Consider the following 21,404-nt stretch of genomic DNA (forward strand, 5'->3'; position numbering starts at 1 on the left):
GCACCACACAGGAACCTCTTCCTATTTCCACCTAAAAGCACTGCAATTTATCAGGGTTTTTAGGTGGAAATAGGTAGAGGTTCCTGTGTGGGGCTGCCCTTTTTAGGGTGCGTAACACTTGCCAAGAAGGGAATTAATAGGGCGAGAGTAGGGCCTTACAAGGGAAGTTTTTACCCCCACCTGTTAAAATGGACCATAAGTTGTTCCCATCCACCTTTTTTAGGTGCCACACATCTTATGCCAAGTGCTCCTTCTTTCACCCACCTTCGTCACCGGGTACTGGTATTGCCACCCACCGCCCCACTCTGTCACCGGGTCACTTTCAGGACTCCTGATGCTGCTGATTCCACCTTCTGGCTGTGTCATTCTGCCACCATATCTTCTACTCATGCTGATGCCACCTCTAGGCTGTGTCATTCTGCCACCATATGTTCTCCTCTTGCTGCTGCCACCTCCAGGCTGTGTCATTCTGCCACCATGTTTTTCTCATGCTTATGCCGCCTCCAGGCTGTGTCATTCAGCCACCATATGTTATTCTTATGCTGATGCCACCTCCAGGCTGTGTCATTCTGCCACCATATGTTCTACTCATTCTGATGACACCTCCAGGCTGTGTTATTCAGCAACTATATGGTCTCCTCATGCATCGACCACCTCCAGGCTGTGTCATTCAGCACTATATGGTCTCCTCATGCTTACGCCAACTCCAGGCTGTGTCATTCAGCCACTATATGGTCTCCTCATGCTTCCACCACCTCCAGGCTGTGTCATTCAGCCCCTATATGGTCTCCTCGTGCTGCCACCACCTCCAGGCTGTGACATTCAGCCATTATATGGTCTCCTCATGCTGCTGCCACCTCCAGGCTGTGTCATTCAAACACTGTATGGTCTCCTCATGCTTCTGCCACCTCCAGGCTGTGTCATTCAGCCACAATATGGTCTCCTCATGCTTACCCCACCTCCAGGCTATGTCATTCAGCCACTATATGGTCTCCTCATGCTTCCGCCACCTCCAGGCTGTATCATTCTGCCGCCATGTGGTCTCCTCATGCTGCTGGCACATTCAATTAACCCCTTAAGGACCCGGGCTTTTTCCGTTTTTTCATTTTCAATTTTTCCTCCTTAACTTTAAAAAATCATAACTCTTAAAAATTTTCACCTAAAATTATATATAATGGCTTAATTTTTGCATCACTAATTCTACTTTGTAATGACATTAGTCATTTTACCCAAAAATCTACGGTGAAACGGGAAAAAAAATCAATGTGCGACAAAATTGATGAAAAAACACTATTTTGTAAGTTTTGGGGGCTTCTATTTTTACGCAGTACATTTTTTTGTCAAAAATGATACCTTATCTTTATTCTGTAGGTCCATACGGTTAAAATGATACCCTACTTGTATAGGTTTGAATTTGTGTCACTTCCGAAAAAAATCATGAATACATGCAGGAAAATTTATACGTTTAAAATGGTCATCTTTTGACCCCTATAACTTTTTTTTTTTTCTGTGTTCAGGGCGCTTTGAGGACTCATTTTTTGCGCCGTCATCTGAAGTTTTTAGCGGTACCATTTTTGCTCTGATCAGACTTTTTGATCACTTTTTATTCACTTTTTTGTGGTATAAAAAGTGATCAAAAATGCGCCATTGAACGAGCGGTTTAAAAAGTGGTATATTTTTATAAATCGGACATTTCCGCACGTGGCGATACCACATATGTTTATTTTTATTATTATTTACATAATGTTTTTTTTTATTTTTGGAAATGCCGGGTGATTCAAACTTTTATTAGGGGAAGGGATAATTGAAAGGGTTAAAGGTTTTTTTACACTTTTCTTATGCAACATTATAGCTCCCATAAGGGGCTATAACATTGCATTTACTGATCTTTTACACTGATTGATCCATCTCCATAGGAATGGATCAATCAGTGTTTTCGGCGATTGAATGCTCAAGCCTGGATCTCAGGCTTGAAGCATTCATTCAGCGATCGGACAGCACAGGAGAAGGTAAGAAGACCTCCTCCTGTGCTACAGCTGTTCGGGATGCCGTGATTATACCGCGGCGATCCCGAACAGCTCCCTGAGCTAGCCGGGCACTTTTACTTTCGTTTTTAGCCGCGCGGCTCAGCTTTGAGCGCGCGGCTAAAGGGTTAATAGCGCGCGGCACAGCGATCAGTGCCGCGTGCTATTAGAGGCGGGTCCCGGCTTCACTATGACGCCGGGCCCGCCGCGATATGATGCGGGGTCACCGTGTGACCCCGCGTTATATCGCAGGACCGGGACTCATGACGTATGCATACGTCATGGGTCCTTAAGAGGTTAAAATATTTATGTTCATCATCTATTTAAAATCATCAATTTACGTTTAAAAAATATCTTTAATCTTTTTAATTGTGAGGCCCTATGGTCTCGTCAGGCTGCTGCCACCTCTAGGCTCTGTCATTGTGCTGCCATGTGATATCCTTGTTATATTGATCTTGTAGTGGTAATTATACACTATTGGAGCTAGAATCACTGCAACTGCTGCTGCCACCTGCAGGCTGTGTCATACTGCCGCCATTTGGTCTCCAGTGGCTCATATCAGTTTTTTATAGCTATTTGACCCAAATAAATTCATATCGAACAACATTTTTCTGAAAATTCTGTTAATGGGACTAATTACATTTTTTATAAAATTCGATCATCGCTAGTCCTCCTATGTTATCTATGGAATTACAACAAGAATCAGGTTGGAGCGAGACAATTTAACCCTAACTGATCAAATGAAACATTCAAAGTTTCATTTGCAGTTTTGCAGTACCAGCCGTGTTTAATTACACGTGCATGGCTTGATATTTTTGACAAGTATTTCATACTGGCAGGATCTACCCAGCAGCCCTCCCGGGTCAGATCAGCACCACTGAGAGGGAGTACAAACTGCAACATCTGGAGGTCTACAGTTAGAGACCACTGTATAATGGTCTCAAACTGTACCCTCCAGATGTTGCTAGGCAACTCACCAGCTTCCGTCGGATCCAGCTGCACGTCATCGCCGCCCGCCGATCTCAGTCGCCCGCTGACTCCGACGCCCACCCGGATCGGTAAGTGGATCTTCGGCGCCCGGTCCTTTGTCGTTTCCCCGTCCTCCCCCGCCTATTGTGGGTGGGCAGGATGGGGAAAATGAAAGTTAACCCCCCCCGCCCCCGATCTGCTATTTGTGGTCGCGTATAGACCACCAATAGCAGGGATCGCTTCAGGGGGATCCTGGGTGTCTTAGACAACCGCAATCCCCCTTATATTCCGGGTCACCGGGTCACTATAGACCCGCAATGACCCGGAATCGCGCAAATCGCAAGTGTGAATTCACCTGCGATTTGCCACAATCGCCGACATGGGGGGGCCTAATGACCCCCCTGGGCGTTTGCACGGGATGCCTGCTGAACGATTTCAGCAGGCATCCCGGTCCGATCCCCGCCCGGTGCGCGACAGGGGTCGGAATTCTCCATGACGTACGCATATGTCATGGGTCCTTAAGTACCAGGGTGTCATGACGTACGCGTACGTCAAGGGTCCTTAAGGGGTTAAAGTTTGCTCATTCCAATTACCAGGCTTTGTCATTGTGCCGTTGTGCGGCAGTGATTCTAATAGCGACGCCTGTAATCTGCATGTCATACTGAATAACAGTATTATATCTCTAACACAGCACACTCCCTATGCATTTTACGACAAGGCAAAGTGTTCTATACCCCTATTGGGGCTTCCTGTATCCCAGAAATAGCTGTTTATAATATTAATTTGCTGCAAATAAATTCGGATCGAACCAAATTTTTTCGGGAAATTCGGAGAATCGGCCGAATAGAATTTTTCAAAAAATTTGCTCTAGTAACTAGATATCTTTGCTATATGTCACCACTTGTAATAGTAAGAAGACTTTTTGAACACAGCAAATGTTATTTTTTTCAGTGTTTCTTAAGCGCTGTCCTCAAGCACCCTCAACATGTCATGTTTTCAGGATTCCCTTAGTCTTTCAAAGGTGATGTAACTGTGGTGATACCTGATTCACTTACCATAATTATATCACCTGTGAAAGACTAAGGAAATCCAGAAAACATGACCTGTTGGGGTTACTTGAGGACCGCGCTTGAGAAACACTGATTTATTTAATCATTTATTTACTTATTCATTTATGTATTTAAGAACTTTTTTGTAATTGTTCCTATAGACAAGCAGTGATAGCGAAAAATTGTTAAAGGGGTTATCCACCATAAGGTAATTTTAGTACGTACCTGCCAGACAGCAGTGGACATGCTTAGGAAGGATCTGTGCTTTTCTTGGGGCTAAATGGCTATGTTGTGACATTACCATAAAGCTGAGGCTATCTTTTTGTGAACTGGGTATTTCCTGTTGGAGTTCCGTCTCTTTAACTACATATCCCATGATACCTTGTTTGAAAGTGTGAGATCACTTTCCTCACTCCACCCATTGAGTTACATTTCATTCGAAAGACCAGTGTTTTCTAACCAGGTTGTCTCCAGCTGTTGCAAAATGATCTCTCTCCCACCCAGCGTTCACTCCCCCCATTGAAGCAGGACAGGTGCCCTTTGCACACCTGATACCTAGTGATGTCAGGTCTCGACGCATTGCAACCTGGGAAAACTTGAGACTTGAGTAATTTTGTATGCTGTTAAAAATAAATATTGGGGTGAAAATCACAGAAGAATTACGAGATTACGGTCACGCACAGCTACAGACACTATATTATTAACTACACTAAATTTACAGCCATTGTAGTATAGTCAAATGAAAAAAAATCTTCTTTAACTGCTTATTGAGAGCATGTGGCACATAACAGCACATAACAGCTCATAGCACATAGTAGGTAGACATAGCAAGGTTTGAAGATGACTCGCAACTCAAGATTTCAATGATTCACATCACAGTAAACTTGTAATTTACTACTGCTTCTGAGAAGATAGTAGCTCTCTGCCACTCACTATGCCCTGGCAGGCTTCAATAGAAAGGGATGATGTGTAAACACTTTATTAAATGATTGCCCACACAGTTCAGATATCCTAAACCAAATAATGCCTCACTACTGTAGAGCTAAAAGAAAATATCAGCCATCTCAAGAATGGCATGAGGAATAAATCTTTCAAAATGAGGGTGTGTTAAGCAGTTGTTACAAGGATTATTTAATTCCCAAGGTAGATTTTATACACAAGAGGTTGTAAATCTGTTCTGTTTGTGCATATATAAGTTAACTGCAGAAGAAGAAATGTATCTGCATATTTAGATGACAATGGAGATTAGATTATTTGCTTTACTCTTAGGATCTTACCTTGAAAAAGTTCAGTCTTTGCAAAAGATCTGTTATATAACCTCCTAAAGGCTTTAAAGATGGGTATGATCTGGATGACCAAACAGAAGGAACCTAAAAGTACAATGTTTATTACTTTCTTGAATTTCCATAAATGTATACTTTGATCACAAAAATGTCATGGCTCCTGGGACAAGTCTCTTCTTGCATTTAAAAAACAACTCAACCACAGGAGAAATAGGAGAAATGCCAGTGTGAACGGAGTCTTAGGTTAGCCTTGCATCTAGAACCCACTCATAACTCCTGAAATGAATTTTACTTACAAAAACTTAAGATAACTTAATTTTTTCAAAGCATACATTGTAGCCAGGTCTACGCTATCTATGAGTGAGAACCTCATACCAAGAAGAAAACTAATCTGTCTGTAGGAAGACATGTTAGCATTTTCTGAAGTGTATAGTCCATAAGAGGTCCCAAAGCATAAGAAGCGGCACTACTATACAGGAAAAAGATATGACTTTATTCACCCATCATTGTTACAGAGGTACAAGGTTTCAGCATCACCATAAGGAATTTCTGAAGCCTTGAGAAAGGCCTCATGGTGAGGCTGAAACTTTGTACCTCTGAAACAATGATGATTTATTTTTCCTGTATTGGAGTGCCGCTTCTTCTGCTTTGGGACTTGTTGGATACATAGTCGTGAGTTGGACCTCGAGGAATAGAGCACCTGCCTTGGGCTATAAGTCCTTATACCAGTTCTCTTGCATCTTTGTTTGTTTAGTCCATAAGAGGAAATTTATCAAAACTTGTTAAGAGGAAATTTTGACAAGCTGCCCTTAACAACCAGTACACGTCATTATGGAGGTGGCAATACCTATTATGTATGTGATTTGTGTTTTTGATCTTTTTTGGTGATAATATAGGGCTTTCATTGGGAAATGGTCATTTTTTTTTACACTTCATACTTTTATTGAACAACTTTTTATTTTATTTTGTACACTTTTTACAGGTTATACTATGCTGCAATATATTTGTTCTGCAGCACAGTATGACCCGATCAGCTGCACACAGCACCTCCTGTGCGATCCAGCCTCTGGCTGGATCTCACAGGCTTTCGTAGCAGGCAGACAGGAGGACATGATCTGACCTCCTGCTGCCATAACAACCAATGGCGACCCGCGATCGTATCATGGCACCACCGTTGGTTAACATATCTACGGGGTTGATGATATCTATGGAGTTGATGCTGCCGGGACCGGCCCGATCGTGGCTCCGGCAGCTGCGGCGGGATTCAGGCTGTGATTGACAGTCGGTTCCCGCCGCCGATCTCCTGTGCTGCCCGCGGCAGTGCCGGAGATCGTGATGACATATGCATACGTCCCATCGCACGAACGCGTCGGGTGCTGGGACTTATGCATAATGTCCTATAGCAAGAAGGGGTTAAAAGAAGCGATCTGATTGGTTGCTATGGGCAACTGTTCAGCTTTTCCTCTGCACAAGTTTTGATAAATCTCCCCCATTATGTGCACTTTCAGTGCAGGGACCATTTCACTAGAAATGTCTAGAAGCACCTTTGTATGCAGTGTATTGAAGATGGGACTGGAGCAGGCTTGTTCTATCATTGGGTTTCTCATCTGCTGAGCTTCCGCTAATCTGACTTTATTGTGCAACTATATTAGTTGCCAGTGCTAGCCCTTACATCTGTGCTTATTGTGAAATCTTTTGACAGTTTTTCTGCTGTTAAAAGATGTGCAAGGAAGTCATTTGGAATCCAAAATTCCATTTAACCTGACAAAGTATTATAGGAAAGCACCAAAAACTAAGCAGAATATTTCCAATATTAACATTATCTAACACAATTGTTCTTTTCCATTTATATGCAATGCTTAATAAAATAATAGTTTTATTCAAATTTAGAATAAAATACCCTTTTAGCTACTCCATCAGAATGTTCCCCCTAAAGCAGAATGATAAAGACATGGCTACATTTCCCAATAGCTTCTCTTTAGAACACATATATTATAAAGAAATAAAATTCTCTTTTTTGACACTGAATTATGAGCTAGTTTCCATTTCTTTTAGGGTAATATATCCCACTGTATATTTTTCATATATGTATTGGTGGAGATAAGAAACTGAAGGCCTTTTGATACAGAAAGAGGTAACAATATGTGTTTAAAACATAATTATCAAGTAGATATGACTGGTGTCAAGGGAATATGAAATGAGGAAGCTGAAGTGTGAAAAAGATTCTTTGCAAAAGGGAGACAGAAAGATGAGTAATGAGATTCCTAATATACTATGACAGCACTTGCATTTTAATCCCTACGGGTTAGCAATATTTTAAGACACACTTACTATAGCGCACAAATGACTTACTTTACCAACAATCATGCTATTGAACAAATCATCAAGTTCATTGGACATCACAGATAGACCAGAAATGGCTTTGTTTAAATCCTGCAAGCTCATCCGGATGGTAGAGGTCAAGCGGTTAAATCTCAATAACTCATGAACCAGCACAGTGTTCATAGATTCTGTGTACTGAGTCGGATACAGTCTCTGGAAGAAGGAAAAAACATCAAGTCATTTAGAAAGGTTTTAAAGGTGCCCCAAATGTCTACTATACAAATATATAGTACGACTATAATCAATATATCTTATCTGTAGTTCGGTACAAGATATGTTTGATTGTGTGCTTTGTGCTAGTAATAAACAGTAACCTACGCCTCTGACCCTACTCTACTAAATTCACTTTACCTTGTACTGTTATTTCTTTTCTTTGTCTGGAAAAAACAATCTCCATTGTTTCTCCAGCTACTAAACTGAAGATGTCTAGACCCATGTAAGCTAGTTCCGGAGGGATTCCAGGAATCTTTATATAATATGGGTCAAGATTTCCATTCTCTCATGGAATGCTTTGTTCACACTCTATAGCATAACAAATAGCAATTCAGTTATTCTTGATGTTGCATGTCAAGTTTAGAATCATGTATCCACTACTATATGCTTGCTCTTTTTTTTTTTTTTTTTTTACTTCTTTATTGAATGCTCAAAAGGGATAAAGCTAAAGGTCCTGCTCTTAATGTGAATAGGCACACTGGAACGGCAAGACATGTTACAGGATTGGCGGCCCTGTGGTTATGTTGTGTGCTCTGCCTGCACTGTAGGTATGTCAACTCTCCTCTTGTGCTAGGTGCTTTCTACCGCCAAATTGGCTCTCACTGGTCGGCTGCTTCTCCTCCCCTGCTGCTGCTGAGGCTCTTTTCTTCTCACATGGACATGTTAACACTCTCGGCCCCAGTCAACGTCACTTCCCGCGCTGAGACTGACTGGGGCTGAGAGGGGTAACACGCCTATTCTTTTAAAATGGTACTAATGAATGTAAAAATAGTACAAATAAATGTATGAATATATTCTATAACGATCCATAATGAGAAAATATTTTTGAAAGAATTTATCAAGACCGATGCGCCATACATTAATGAGATGTGTAACATTACTCCAGCACTAAGCCCGACCTACTTTTTTAACAAAATGGGAATTGTTGCCATTTATAGAACATAAAATTGGTAATACTGGAAATACCAGGCAATACATTTCCCCTATAGTCTCTAATTATCTGAAATCTATATCAATCTGACCTAGGCTGGGTTCATAATGTGTTTATGACCTCTTTAAAATGTATCAAGATGTATATATTAAAGGGGGACTCTGCTGAAAACATATTATCCCCTATCCAAAGAATAGGGGATAAGATGTGAGATCATGGGAGTCCTGCCACTGGGGACTCCCACGATCTCCGCTGCGGCACCCCTGTCATTCGGTGCACGGAGCGAACTCTGCCGCTGCCGGCCTGGATTGATAGGGGATAAGATGTTTTCAGTGGAGTACCCCTTTAAAGAGGATGTCTTAAAGAGATTGTCATCCATAGACTAATATAAGACCTATTTAATAGACACAGTAAGGTTTTTCATTATGTATTCTGTAAATGTACCCCATTATATAATACAAAATGCTGAATCTCCAGGGTACCGGTAAATAGGTTGTTTCTATAAAATATCAGTTATATCAAGCTGATCTGTACAATATGTAAGAGTTTATCATGAAAAACTGATTTTAAGAGTTTATTTTTAAAATGAATAGCATTTATATAGAAGTTATACTATATACATTTAAATACTGTATATATATACATTTCTGCAATGATCATACGTTTATGATTTCTATAGTGAACTAACTTCTTCTTGGAAAAGTTATAAATGTCACAAATTTAATGTAATATATACAAATTAAATATATTAATGGCAAGTCTGGAAAATGACAAAGGAAATACTGTTTTCTTATAATAATATTTCAAGTAAATCTTCCAAGAAACATATAACTTGTACCTTGACTTCTTCTACATTAAACTCCTCTGGTATTTTTGACAGAATGTCAACTGTAAGTTCCTGGACAACTTCAGATGCTGATTTTCCACCTCCACTTGTCTAGACAGTAGACAGATGACATTACAAAGTTACATAAAGATAGCGCTTTGTAACATACTCAACCAAAACAATGTGGATATGAAGCAAATAGTTCACAAAATATTACCACTTTTCATCAGTTTGACAGGTTCTCCATGGAAAGCAGTCAATAAAATTACAGTGCATTAGTTCCAGCACATTAAATTAAAAGGCTGCATAACAAACCCAGATAGCATCATTTATTAAAACTGCACAACCTATATGCTGCACTGTGAGGAAAAAGGTGATGTTACATTAAAAGTTAGAGCAATAGAGTCACATTAGTGCCCTGACCTTATGCCTCATGTACATAGCTTACATACTGGTCTTTACCTATATTTGCCTACTATATGAATCTGCTTCCATATACATGGAATACGTCATTATACTCCATGTACTGTTGTGGTCAACATTATTAGACTTGGATTGCTGATCTGAAGCAGTACCTTTACCATCTGCCTATATTGGACTACACCTCTGCCTTATAATTGAGTACTATTATGATTCTTCCATGTATGACCCGGTCTGCTGACTACACCAACCTGTCTGACTCCCTGGTGCCATGCACCGCTACCATCTGGTCTTATGGGACACCTGCTACCCATACTGAGACTCTACTTGCTGAATGATTTAGTACCCTCTTAAAGCAAAAATCTAGCTTCCACATTCTGGAGCAGGATAAAGGGTGAAATCCTAGAGGACACTCCGCTTCCAGGCATGTCAATAGTAAAATCAACTAGGTAAAACATACGGTCCATATCTGTTGCCTGTTACACATTGGCAAAAATGACAGCCTTCAAACATTTTTGTAGCATCTGCGTGCTTCTTTTATTGCTCATTTGGTGAAATCTTCCACTCTTTCACTGCTGTCTGCAGGGTTTATTTTACCAATAGCAGATCCAAAACATTTCATTTGAATTGAGAATAGGGCTTATAGCTGGCCAGTATAACAAGTAATTTTTTTCCTACTTTATCATTCTTGTACACTTTTGAATCATAAGAATTTTTTTTAATTTTTTTTTTTACTTAAAACTAGTCTTCCTTTACGTGGGAGTACATTTGACTTTAAAATGCTCTCAAAATCCTGATTTAATTGTTCTTGTAACACATTTAAGGTCTCTAGAACCTTACCAGGTTTCGCTGTAGGTAGGGTGTACTTTTCTATAAACAATTTTATAATACATTTTCTAGAAACAAAGTTGGCATGAGTTCCACGAGTAGCTAGCTTCTTGATAACGTTTATGCTGAAACCAGGATGCCAAAGTTTTTGAGATATTCTTGTACCCTTGAGACTGCTTATGTTCTGTGAAAATAGATTTTTTTTGTCTGCTATGACTGTTCTCTTGCCTTTGCTTGTTCTCAGCACATGCTGCACTCTGGCTATTTAGAAACTGCAGGTGTCTGGCCAATCAGCAGCACGGACGAGGTATATAAAAACCTGTAGTGTGACCCAACCCTGCTTATAATTGCTTTTTCTCCTTATTCTCCAGCTAGAGAACCTGCTTCCCTGTAAAAATGTATGTATCCTAGGAGTACCGAAAATTGAGCAATGTTAAAAAAAAAAAAAAAAAAAAAAGTAATATTAAATCCAGGCCCAGGGTATACCAAGACATCCGCTAACAGGAGCACCTCCTTGACCTGTTCTGGCCTGCATACTTCTTTTCAGAGAAAAGGTTAATTTAAGGGAGAATTCGGAGTTAACAATAAATGGACATAGGATTGGAATTTTTCCTGATTTTGCAGCAGATATACAAAAGCGATCTATGAAATTTATGGAAATTAAGAAGTGTAAATGGTCCCTAAAAATAGTTTATACCATGCTGTACCAGGCAAATTCAGGGGGTAATAGGTGATTTCAATGTGTATTTAGAGTTATACTTGGTTAGATATCAAGAAGTAAGTCAACTTATGGGGCTACTATATATAGATATATATGGATATTTGGAGATTTTGCTATTTGGAAAGAAAGTTCTATTCGTGTTATCCAACATCCAGTGCCTCATTTTCTTGTAAAGATTTAGCAATAGGAAATGTGTTATTAATATCTAAAGTGCATAAAATTCAATATTTAGTCTGTGTTCTTTCTGAGCACTCTCCATTAAAGGATTCATCCAGTGCAAGAACACATCCTCTATCCAAAGGAGATCGTGGGGTGTCCCAGCAGTTGGACCCCCACGATCAGACACTTATCACCCATTCACCCACACTAAACCCAATACACGGGTGAATAGGAAACCAATGCAGGGTCTCTAGCTTATATACGTACCTTATGTCCGGCACCCAGTCCCTCTGAAGATTGGCTTCTTTCCTCTGTGAGTTGTGCGCTAGAGGCGGGCCCGCCGGCTGGATTTGAATATTCATGGGTGCTGGTCGCGTGAGCGCTCAGTAGGCACAGGTACTAACGTGACAAGCGCCCATGAATATTCAAATTGGTAGAGTTCTTAGTGAAGACTATTAGAGTTTATGCCTGGTAAATCCAAAATTGATGATTTTTGCAAATTAAATTTGACCTCTGGGAGGTTTTAAGTAAGATAGGCTTTTGCCCATCATTTCTAGATTAAATCCAGTTGTTATGTATATTCCCAAGGGCTATGCTAAAGATTAATGGGATACTGTCATAGTATGCTGGAAAGGAGAATGTGGCAGGGGTGTACCTTCTCATTCCTGCTGTTTGCTATTGCAGTTGAATTGATGTCAGTTTTTCAATGTGAGAGGTATTAGATATAGAGATATAAAAGATAAGTTCACATTATATACAGATACTGGTGAATCCCTGACACATACAATGGTAATCATAAAGGTGTGGCTTTTTCAGGCCTTAAAATAGAGTAATGGAAATCAAATTTAATGCCAATAGATACTTTATATGTAGATTAAAGAGTTGGTGAAACTTTCTAAATGTTAATATTTGTATTAATATTTAATATTTAGGTATTTAGATGAATGTTCATCAGTTTATATCTAAATTTCTCTCCTTTGCCTTAAAAATGTAAACAAAAATGTCTGTTGCAAGTTCCCTTTGTCTATTATAGGTAGAACAATTATCAAAAAACAATCTTCTGCAGGTGTTATATGTTCTACAGAACTCCCCAATATGGATCACAATAAGTTACTTTTATTTAATTTAGGGCCTATTACGTTATCTGATATTAAATAAAGCAACTTCAAGGATTAGTTTTAAAACATTGCAGAAAGGGAAGATTGAGGAGGGTTTGAATATTTGGCTATACTTGATAGCTTTGCAATTGCCATATATGAAAGGCAGTTGGCCAGAAAACAGCCAGATGGTCCTGTGGGTAGAATATTACAGGTAGTGTTAAAATAAACTAACTTAGGTGCGTGTTTATAGGAGAGTTTCACAGGATTGGATCAGAAATACTATCCAACCTTATGTTTGATGTTGAGAGTCTGGTCCAAGGCTAAACAGATGGTTGAGTTAGATGCATACACCCTCTGGATTCCAGTTTGGCAGGATCCGAAACTGACATAATTATATAAACTTCAAGGTTTTGATGGACAGAAAAAGTGTGTGTGTGTGTGTGGGGGGGGGGGGTGTCTAGTGTGTTAATCAATAGTGATGAGCGACAGGGGCCATATTCGAATTTGCAATATTTCATGAACATATGGACGAATATTCATCCTATGTTTGCGAAATCCGCTATGCTCGTTTTCTTTTTTCCATGCAAAAATTCGTAAAGAAATTCGCATAGTGTGCATGCGCAATTAGATCTTTCACCTAAAAGAAGGGAGGAATCAGTGTCCAGTCTGGAAGTGCCCATATTTGTATAACTATTTGCATAAATATTCATATAAAAAAAAAGAACATTCGGCATTCGGCATTTAGAATACTCGAGCTCAACACTATTAATTTTAAAGGACGTTCCACAGCTGTCCACTAAATATGCACTTACCACCAAGATGCTCTTTCAATACCTACAGCTAAGCTATGCTCTAAATGCACAAGTCAACTTAATAAACATGAAAGTTGGAGATTCAATATTGTGCTCTTATATTTCAAACAAGGGTATAGGTCTGGTACCATTTTGCGTAGATACAAATGACTATTATCCAGATGTCTGGACAAGTATCCAGTGGTTGGAAAATAAAAGTGGGAAGAACAGCATCACATCGCGTCGGTCCCGGCGCTCATCAACGGCCTGGACCCACGACTAATACCACACATCGCCGATCGCGGCAGTATTAACTCTTTAGAAGCGGCGGTCAAAGCTGACCGCCACTTCTAAAGTGAAAGTGAAACTATCCCGGCTAGTCAGTCGGGCTGTTCGGGACCAACTCGGTGAAATTGCGGCATCCCGAACAGCTTACAGGACACCGGGAGGGCCCTTACCTGCCTACTCGGTGTCCGATCGATGAATGACTGCTCTGTGCCTGAGATCCAGGCAGGAGCAGTCAAGCACCGATAACACTGATCACAGATTAACCACTGAGTAGTGGGAAGAGGTGTTCCCAAATTGTCAACTAATGAATCTCATAGAGTATCACAACTATTTCTAATTCATAGAGTATACGAAATTCCTGCTTTTATGAAAAATTTGGGTATAAATTTGATGCAAAATATATCAGATGTGGGAACTAAGTGGCCAATCACATTCATATGTTCTGGAGTTGTCTTAAAGTGGTACTCTGGTGGAAAACTTTTTTTTTTTTTAATCAACTGGTGCCAGAAAGTTAAACAGATTTATAAATTATTTCTATTATAAAATCTTAATTCTTCCAGTACTTATTAGCTGCTGAATACTACAGAGGAAATTCTTTTCTTTTTGGAACACAGCTCTCTGCTGACATCAAGAGCACAGTGCTCTCTGTTAGGAACTGTCCAGAGCAGCATATGTTTGCTATGGGGATTTTCCCCTACTGTGGACAGTTCTAAAAATGAACAGAGATGTCAACAGAGAGCAATGTGCTCGTGATGTCAGAAGGGAGCTCTGTGTTCCAAAAAGAAAATAATTTTCTCTGTAGTATTCAGCAGCTAATAAGCACTGGAGGGATTAAGATTTTTTAATAGAAGTAATTTACAAATCTGTTTAACTTTCTGGCACCAGTTGATTAAAAAAAAAAAAAAGTTTTCCACCGGAGAACCCTTTTAATGCTGCAGCAGTTCTGGGAGACAACAGCAGACCATTTATATACAGGATTTTCAATACAATTGAGTTGTAACCCATTATATGAAGGCCGTTCAAATCCACTTAAAAACTGAACTGATCCCTAAAAAAAATCCTCTTTTAGTCAATCTACCGGTCGATCAGCGCCTTGAGCCGGATTCTTCTGAAGCCAAATATCCATTGCCGTATATATCCCGGAGGTCAGCAGACGACCTACCTTATACACCTTTTCCATTGTTGTGTATGTGACTACACAACCACCCAGGGTGAGCAGTTAATTGATATGTCTATCTCACTCTTTGGGTCCAAACAAAATTATTCTATGGAGCGCTTACTTCCTTATCTCTATTTTCCTTATAAGCAGAGAGCTTTGAAGTTAGAAAAATGCAACATTTTCTAATTTTTCATGACATTTTTGAATTTTTCACTAGAAAATGATGCAAGTATCAATGAAAATTTACCACTATGTTAAAGTAGAATATGTCACAAAAAAACAATCTCGGAATCAAATTCATAAGTAAAAGCATCCCAGAGTTATTAATGCTTAAAGTGACAGTGGTCAGAGTTTAAGGGGTTATCCTGCTATTAAAAACTTATCCCTTATCTACAGGACAGGGCTAAACTATTCTCGGTGAACCCACCAGCCCTTACCTTTTGAGATGTATTAACCCCTTAACGATGCAGGACGTATATTTATGTCCTGCTCAGGCTTCCACGATATGAAGCGGGGTCGCGCATCACATCACGTCGGCCCCGGCGCTCATCAATGGCCTGGACCCACGGCTAATACCACACATCGCTGATCGCGGCAATGTGCAGTATTAACCCTTTAGAAGCGGCGGTCAAAGCTGACCGCTGCTTCTAAAGTGAAAGTGAACTATCCCGGCTAGTCAGTCGGGCTGTTCGGGACCGCCTTGGTGAAATTGCGGCGTCCCGAACAGCTTACAGGACACCGGGAGGGCCCTTACCTGCCTCCTCGGTGTCCGATCGACGATTGACTGCTCCGTGCCTGAGATCCAGGCAGGAGCAGTCAAGCGCCGATAACACTGATCACAGGTGTGTTAATACACGCCAGTGATCTGTGTAAGAGATCAGTGTGTGCAGTGTTATAGGTCCGTATGGGACCTATAACACTGCAAAAAAAAAGTTTAAAAAAAGTGTTAATAAAGGTCATTTAACCCCTTCCCTAATAAAACTTTGAATCACCCCCATTTTCCCATAAAAAAAATAAAACAGTGTAAATAAAAATAAACATATGTGGTATCGCCGTGTGCGTAAATGTCCGAACTATAAAATATATCATTAATTAAACCGCAAGGTCAATGGTGTACACGCAAAAAAATTCCAAAGTCCAAAAAAGCGTATTTTGGTCACTTTTTATACCATTAAAAAATGAATAAAAAGTGATCAAAAAGTCCGATCAAAACAAAAATCGTACCTATAAAAAATGAGCCCTCATACCGCCCTGTACGTGGAAAAATAAAAAAGTTATAGGGGTCAGAAGATGACATTTTTAAACGTATAAATTTTCCTGCATGTAGTTATGATTTTTTCCAGAAGGACAACAAAATCAAACCTTTATAAGTATGGTATCATTTTAACCATATGGGCCTACAGAATATGCACTGCGTAGAAACGGAATCCCCAAAAGTTACAAAATGGCGTTTTTTCTTCGTTTTTGTCGCACAATGATTTTTTTTTCCGTTTCGCCATGAATTTTTGGGTAAAATGACTAATTTCACTGCAAAGTTGAATTGGTGACGCAAAAAATAAGCCATAATATGGATTTTTGAGTGCAAAATAGAAAGGGTTATGATTTTTATAAGGTAAGGAGGAAAAAACGAATGTGCAAAAACTGAAAAACCCTGAGTCCTTAAGGGGTTAATTTTGGAAGAGATGGCCAATTACTGACAATGGTCGTACACCATTGCGGCCAGTGATTGGCACCATTATGGAGACAGGTGATACGTTTTTAATAGCTGGATAACCTCTTTAATTATTCCCACAAATTTTGAATTGCCAACAGAGTGAATTCAGCAGTTTGCATGTTAGACTGATTCTCCATTCAAACAGGCAAAGCAGTTCTGGTGAGCAATCGGGGTTCCAGCAGTCAGACCCTATCAATTTAGTAGTTAACACTACCAGTGAATATATAAAAAAATTGTTATTACCAGAATATCCCTTCAAGTTGTTGTAACAATATTATATTTCAGTTTGGCAACGTTCACACAGGGTAGTATATAGTTCTATGTTACTCCATGGTTAGACTACAAGAGGTCTGTGTGTAGTCTGATCATGTAGTCGGGTGTTACTATATGCTATCTGATTTATAATTCTTGAAAATTTAAAGACAAAAGGAAAATTTGAGTAGAAAGAGAGTAACTCATATCTGTAGTCTGTAACCACGCAGACACACAGATCATCTTTGTTGGGCCCCACTTACCCCAGTCTGATTTAGAAATTATTAGGAAAAACATAGTACAACAACTTTTATTAGTGCACCCACTGCCAACATGAAATGATAACTTAATTTTTGATTATGGTATAATATGGTAGCTGTAATGTTTTTATTACCTGTTTGGGTAAAGTTGTAAGAATTCCATCAAATAATTCTACTGTCTCCTTATGTTCCCTGGTGATACTTCCATTCACATGGAGTCCAAATACCTACATAAAGTAGAATAAGATATTGATTGAGGAAAGGCATTTAGGCTTTAAGCTAGTGTCCACATATTTTGGCTAATGAGTAGAACTGCAACTAAATGCCATGTGCGTTTCTACTGTCAGGATCCGGACTGGTATGCGGGGAAGACACGGGTGGTGGATCCTCTGTGTCAGTGAGGTGATGGCGTGGGCCGTACCAGGGGAACGGAATCTAAGGGGTTACTGGTTTTCACCAGAGCAAAGCGGGATGGACTTGCAGCGGCAGGTAACCCCCAGGTCATTCCATCCGATAGCGACTCAACCTCACTGACAGCTGAGACAGGCGTGGTACACAAGGACAAGGCAAGAGCAAGGTCGGACGTAGCAGAAGATCTGAGCAGGGAGCAACGGTTTGTAGTCAGGGGCAACGGCAAGGGTCTGGATACACAGGCAATGGAACTCACAGAAACGCTTTCTCAGGGCACAAGGCAACAAGATCCTGCAGGGACAGGAAGGGGAAGTAGGTTTTTATGGTGTGGGGAGTGCTTGGAACTAATTGGGCCAGGCACCAATTAATGGTGCACTGGCCCTTTAAATCTCAGAGACCCGGCGCGCGCGCACCCTAGAGAGCGGGGCCGCGCGCCGGGACTGAGCAGGGGCCGGTGAGTGACACGGGATGCGACCTGCGGGCGGACACGTCCCGCCACGGGGATCGCATCCCCGCCGAGGGACACAGAGCAGCGCTCCCGGTCAGCGAGTCTGACCGGGGCGCTGCGAGCAGGTGAGTAAGCCGCTAGCGCTCCGGAGGGGAAGCGGGGCCCGGAGCGCTCGGCGTTACATCTACTTTCTTTTTGCTACAAATATCCAACAATGCAGTAAAAATTACACCTTTTACCTTGATTATGCAATTTGCTAATTTTTTTCAGCAATTTTGGTCATTTCTAGTAAAACACAGTGCATTGATAACACTGATCAGTATTTGCAATCAAAAGAAAGCAATAAATTGTTCACTATGGGGACTTAAAAAGTGTAAAAAAATTAATAAATGTAAATAAGCTTCTCCCCAATAGTAAAAAAATCCCCTTATTTCCCATTTTACAAAAAAAATTTCATATATTTGGAAAAGTCCAAAATTGTTGTTATTTGGTCACATCACATCCCAGAAAAAAAGGAATAAGAAATAATAAAAAAGTTACATATGCGCAAAAGTACTACATACAAAATGAGCCCTCATATAGCACTGTATATGCATCACATGTTTGACATATAGCTGCATGATGTTGCTTTCATGATTTAGTACCTGCCCCCTCTTATCTTGGAAGGTATCCTTCCATGACCTGGGCAGGGCAGAAGTGGAACACCAAGGAGAAAAAAGAGTTAATACTTTTTTTTCTGCTTCCTAGGCTTCTTTACTTTTATCATAAATAATACTAATATTACACTAGTAAAAATAATTTGGCAATAATAAATGGGCTTTGAATCATGAATAAGTTAATATACAATGTATTTAATATAATTAGTCTTCTATGTGTAACCACCTTAGAAAGTATAATTCAGTCTTAATTAGTAACAGTACGCTGATTACTATTCAGAAGTGTTTCTGTTATTAAGCGGCAATGTTACTTGACATCTATTTAGGTTTATTATTAGACAACATACCTCTGGTTCAGCATTGAGTGGTAGGCTTTTTATGTATTCCATATAGCTGTCATGGGTGCCATTCTTTGGAGCAAAGTATTTCCCACTGGGAGAAAATGTATAATGGTCGTCAGTAATTACAGCTTCACAAACAAATAAGCCTAGCAAGCTTAAAAGAAGACGCCTGTCGTGCTCATCTGTTACTCTTCCTCCATAGTTGCATTCTCCAGTCAGATAAATGATGGCATCAAAAGGGGTTTCATTGTAGGCATTGAGGAACCTCTAGAATAGACAAGATAAATTCATCATAGTTATCTGATGCCAAATTTACCACAAAACGACATATATCGTTCTAATTACAGGTATCAGGAATTGCTTATTAAGGTCAAAACACATTTGCCATGGGCATTGTCTCATAATTTTAAGAGTAAATAAGATTCAGGTAGGAAGGTTTTCATTAACTCTGTAAGTACGTTCGGCATAAATCAGGAGCTGAGCGCGCTTCATAGCCGGTTTGTTTAAGCTACTTTTTTAGCCAGACAACAGCTAATGCCGGACATCATCGTATGATGTGTGGCATTAACCATTTAGATGCCACAAACAAAGTTGATTGTGGCATCAAAATTTGTTAAAAACAGTTGCCAGATGGCTCAGGGAAGCTGATCAGGACCACCAGGGTGAAATCGCAGTGTTCCGATCAGCTCAGAAGACCCTTACCCAGCTCTGTCACATCCAATTGAAGTTCCATCAGTGCATGCAACTTCAGCAGCCTGTAGTAATGGAGCACCAAATAAACTGGTCAATGCTGTACTATGGCCCAGGAATGTTCATTGTTCAGTCCCTTTGGGGACTAAAAATAGTAAGTAAATTGTGAAAAAATAGTTAATGAATATAAATAAGACCCTCCCTATTAAAAGTTTAAATCACCCACTTTTTGTATTTTTTAACTCTTTAAGGACTCTGTTTTTGCACTTATGTTTTTTCCTTTTCACCTTTTAAAAATCATAACCCTTTAAATTTTGCACCTTTAGACTCATATGATGTTTTTTTTTGCACCACTAATTCTAAACAAAAGCCACTTTGCAACTTTTGGGGGCTTCCGTTTCTACACCATGCATTTTTCATAAAAATGATACCTTCTCTTTATTCTGTAGGTCCATACGATTAAAATGATACCCTACTTATATAGGTTTGATTTTGTCTCACTTCTGGAAAAAATCATAACTACATCCACGAAAATTAAAATGTTAAAAAATGTCTTATTCTGACCCCTATAACTTTTTTATTTTTCCACATATGGGGGACTTATGAGGGCTCATTTTTTGCGCTGTGATCTGAAGTCTTTATCAGTACCATTTTTGTTTTGATCTGACTTTTTGGTCACTATTCATTTTTTTTATTGTATAAAAAATGTCAAAAAAACGTTTTTTTTGGACTTTGGAGTTTTTTTTACGTGTACATGATGACCGTGTGGTTTAATTAATGATATATTTTCATAGTTCGGACATTTACGCACGTATATATATATATATATATATATATATATATATATATTTATTTATTTATTTTTTTTACACAGTTTTTTTTTTTAAATGGGAAAACTTTTATTGGGGAAGGAATGATTATCTTTATTAGAGCAATCAATCGCCGATCGGACACCGAGGAGGAAGGTATGGACCCTCCTCGTGCGGTTTCACTGCGGTGGTCCCGATCAGCCTGACTGAGCTGCCAGGATGTATTCTTTTAAATTTTAGATGCAGCGATCAACTATGATCGCCGCGTCTTAGGGGTTAATATTGGACATCTCCGCGATCAGTGATGTCCGGTTTTAGCCACGGGTCCCGGCTACCATTAGCCATCGGGACCAATCCGCAACCCCACGTTATATCGCGGGAGTGGGCACAGGGCGTACAGGTACGCCATGTGTCCTTAAGAGGTTTATTAAAATAATGATAACAAAAATAAATATTAACATATGTGATGTCATTGTATGCGTAAATGTCCGAACTATTAAAATATAAAGTTAATTAAACCGCACGGTCAATGGAAAAGCGTAAAGAAATTTCAAAGTCATGATTGCGGATTCTTAGTCACTTCATATACCAAAAAAATTAATTTAATAATAAAAAGCGATCAAAAAGTCCCATTTAAGCAAAAATGATACCAATAAAAAATAAATATCAAAGTGCAAAAA

The 21,404-nt window shown here is 39.7% G+C and overlaps 1 protein-coding gene across 1 annotated transcript in view; it reads right to left on the reverse strand.

The window, feature by feature from the left end:
* The window catches only part of LOC130369339 (dynein axonemal heavy chain 3-like), a 919,716-nt gene that overhangs the window by 15,470 nt on the left and 882,842 nt on the right, over positions 1–21,404 (reverse strand). The window contains exons 49-53 of the mRNA XM_056574479.1: positions 19,232–19,492; positions 17,504–17,596; positions 9,690–9,788; positions 7,678–7,860; positions 5,320–5,412 (exon numbers count right to left, since the gene is read on the reverse strand). Of these exons, the coding sequence (XP_056430454.1) occupies positions 5,320–5,412; positions 7,678–7,860; positions 9,690–9,788; positions 17,504–17,596; positions 19,232–19,492 (729 nt within the window). The remainder of the gene's footprint in view (positions 1–5,319; positions 5,413–7,677; positions 7,861–9,689; positions 9,789–17,503; positions 17,597–19,231; positions 19,493–21,404) is intronic.

This window comes from Hyla sarda, chromosome 4 (assembly GCF_029499605.1).
Source record: "Hyla sarda isolate aHylSar1 chromosome 4, aHylSar1.hap1, whole genome shotgun sequence".
Classification (NCBI taxonomy): domain Eukaryota; kingdom Metazoa; phylum Chordata; class Amphibia; order Anura; family Hylidae; genus Hyla; species Hyla sarda.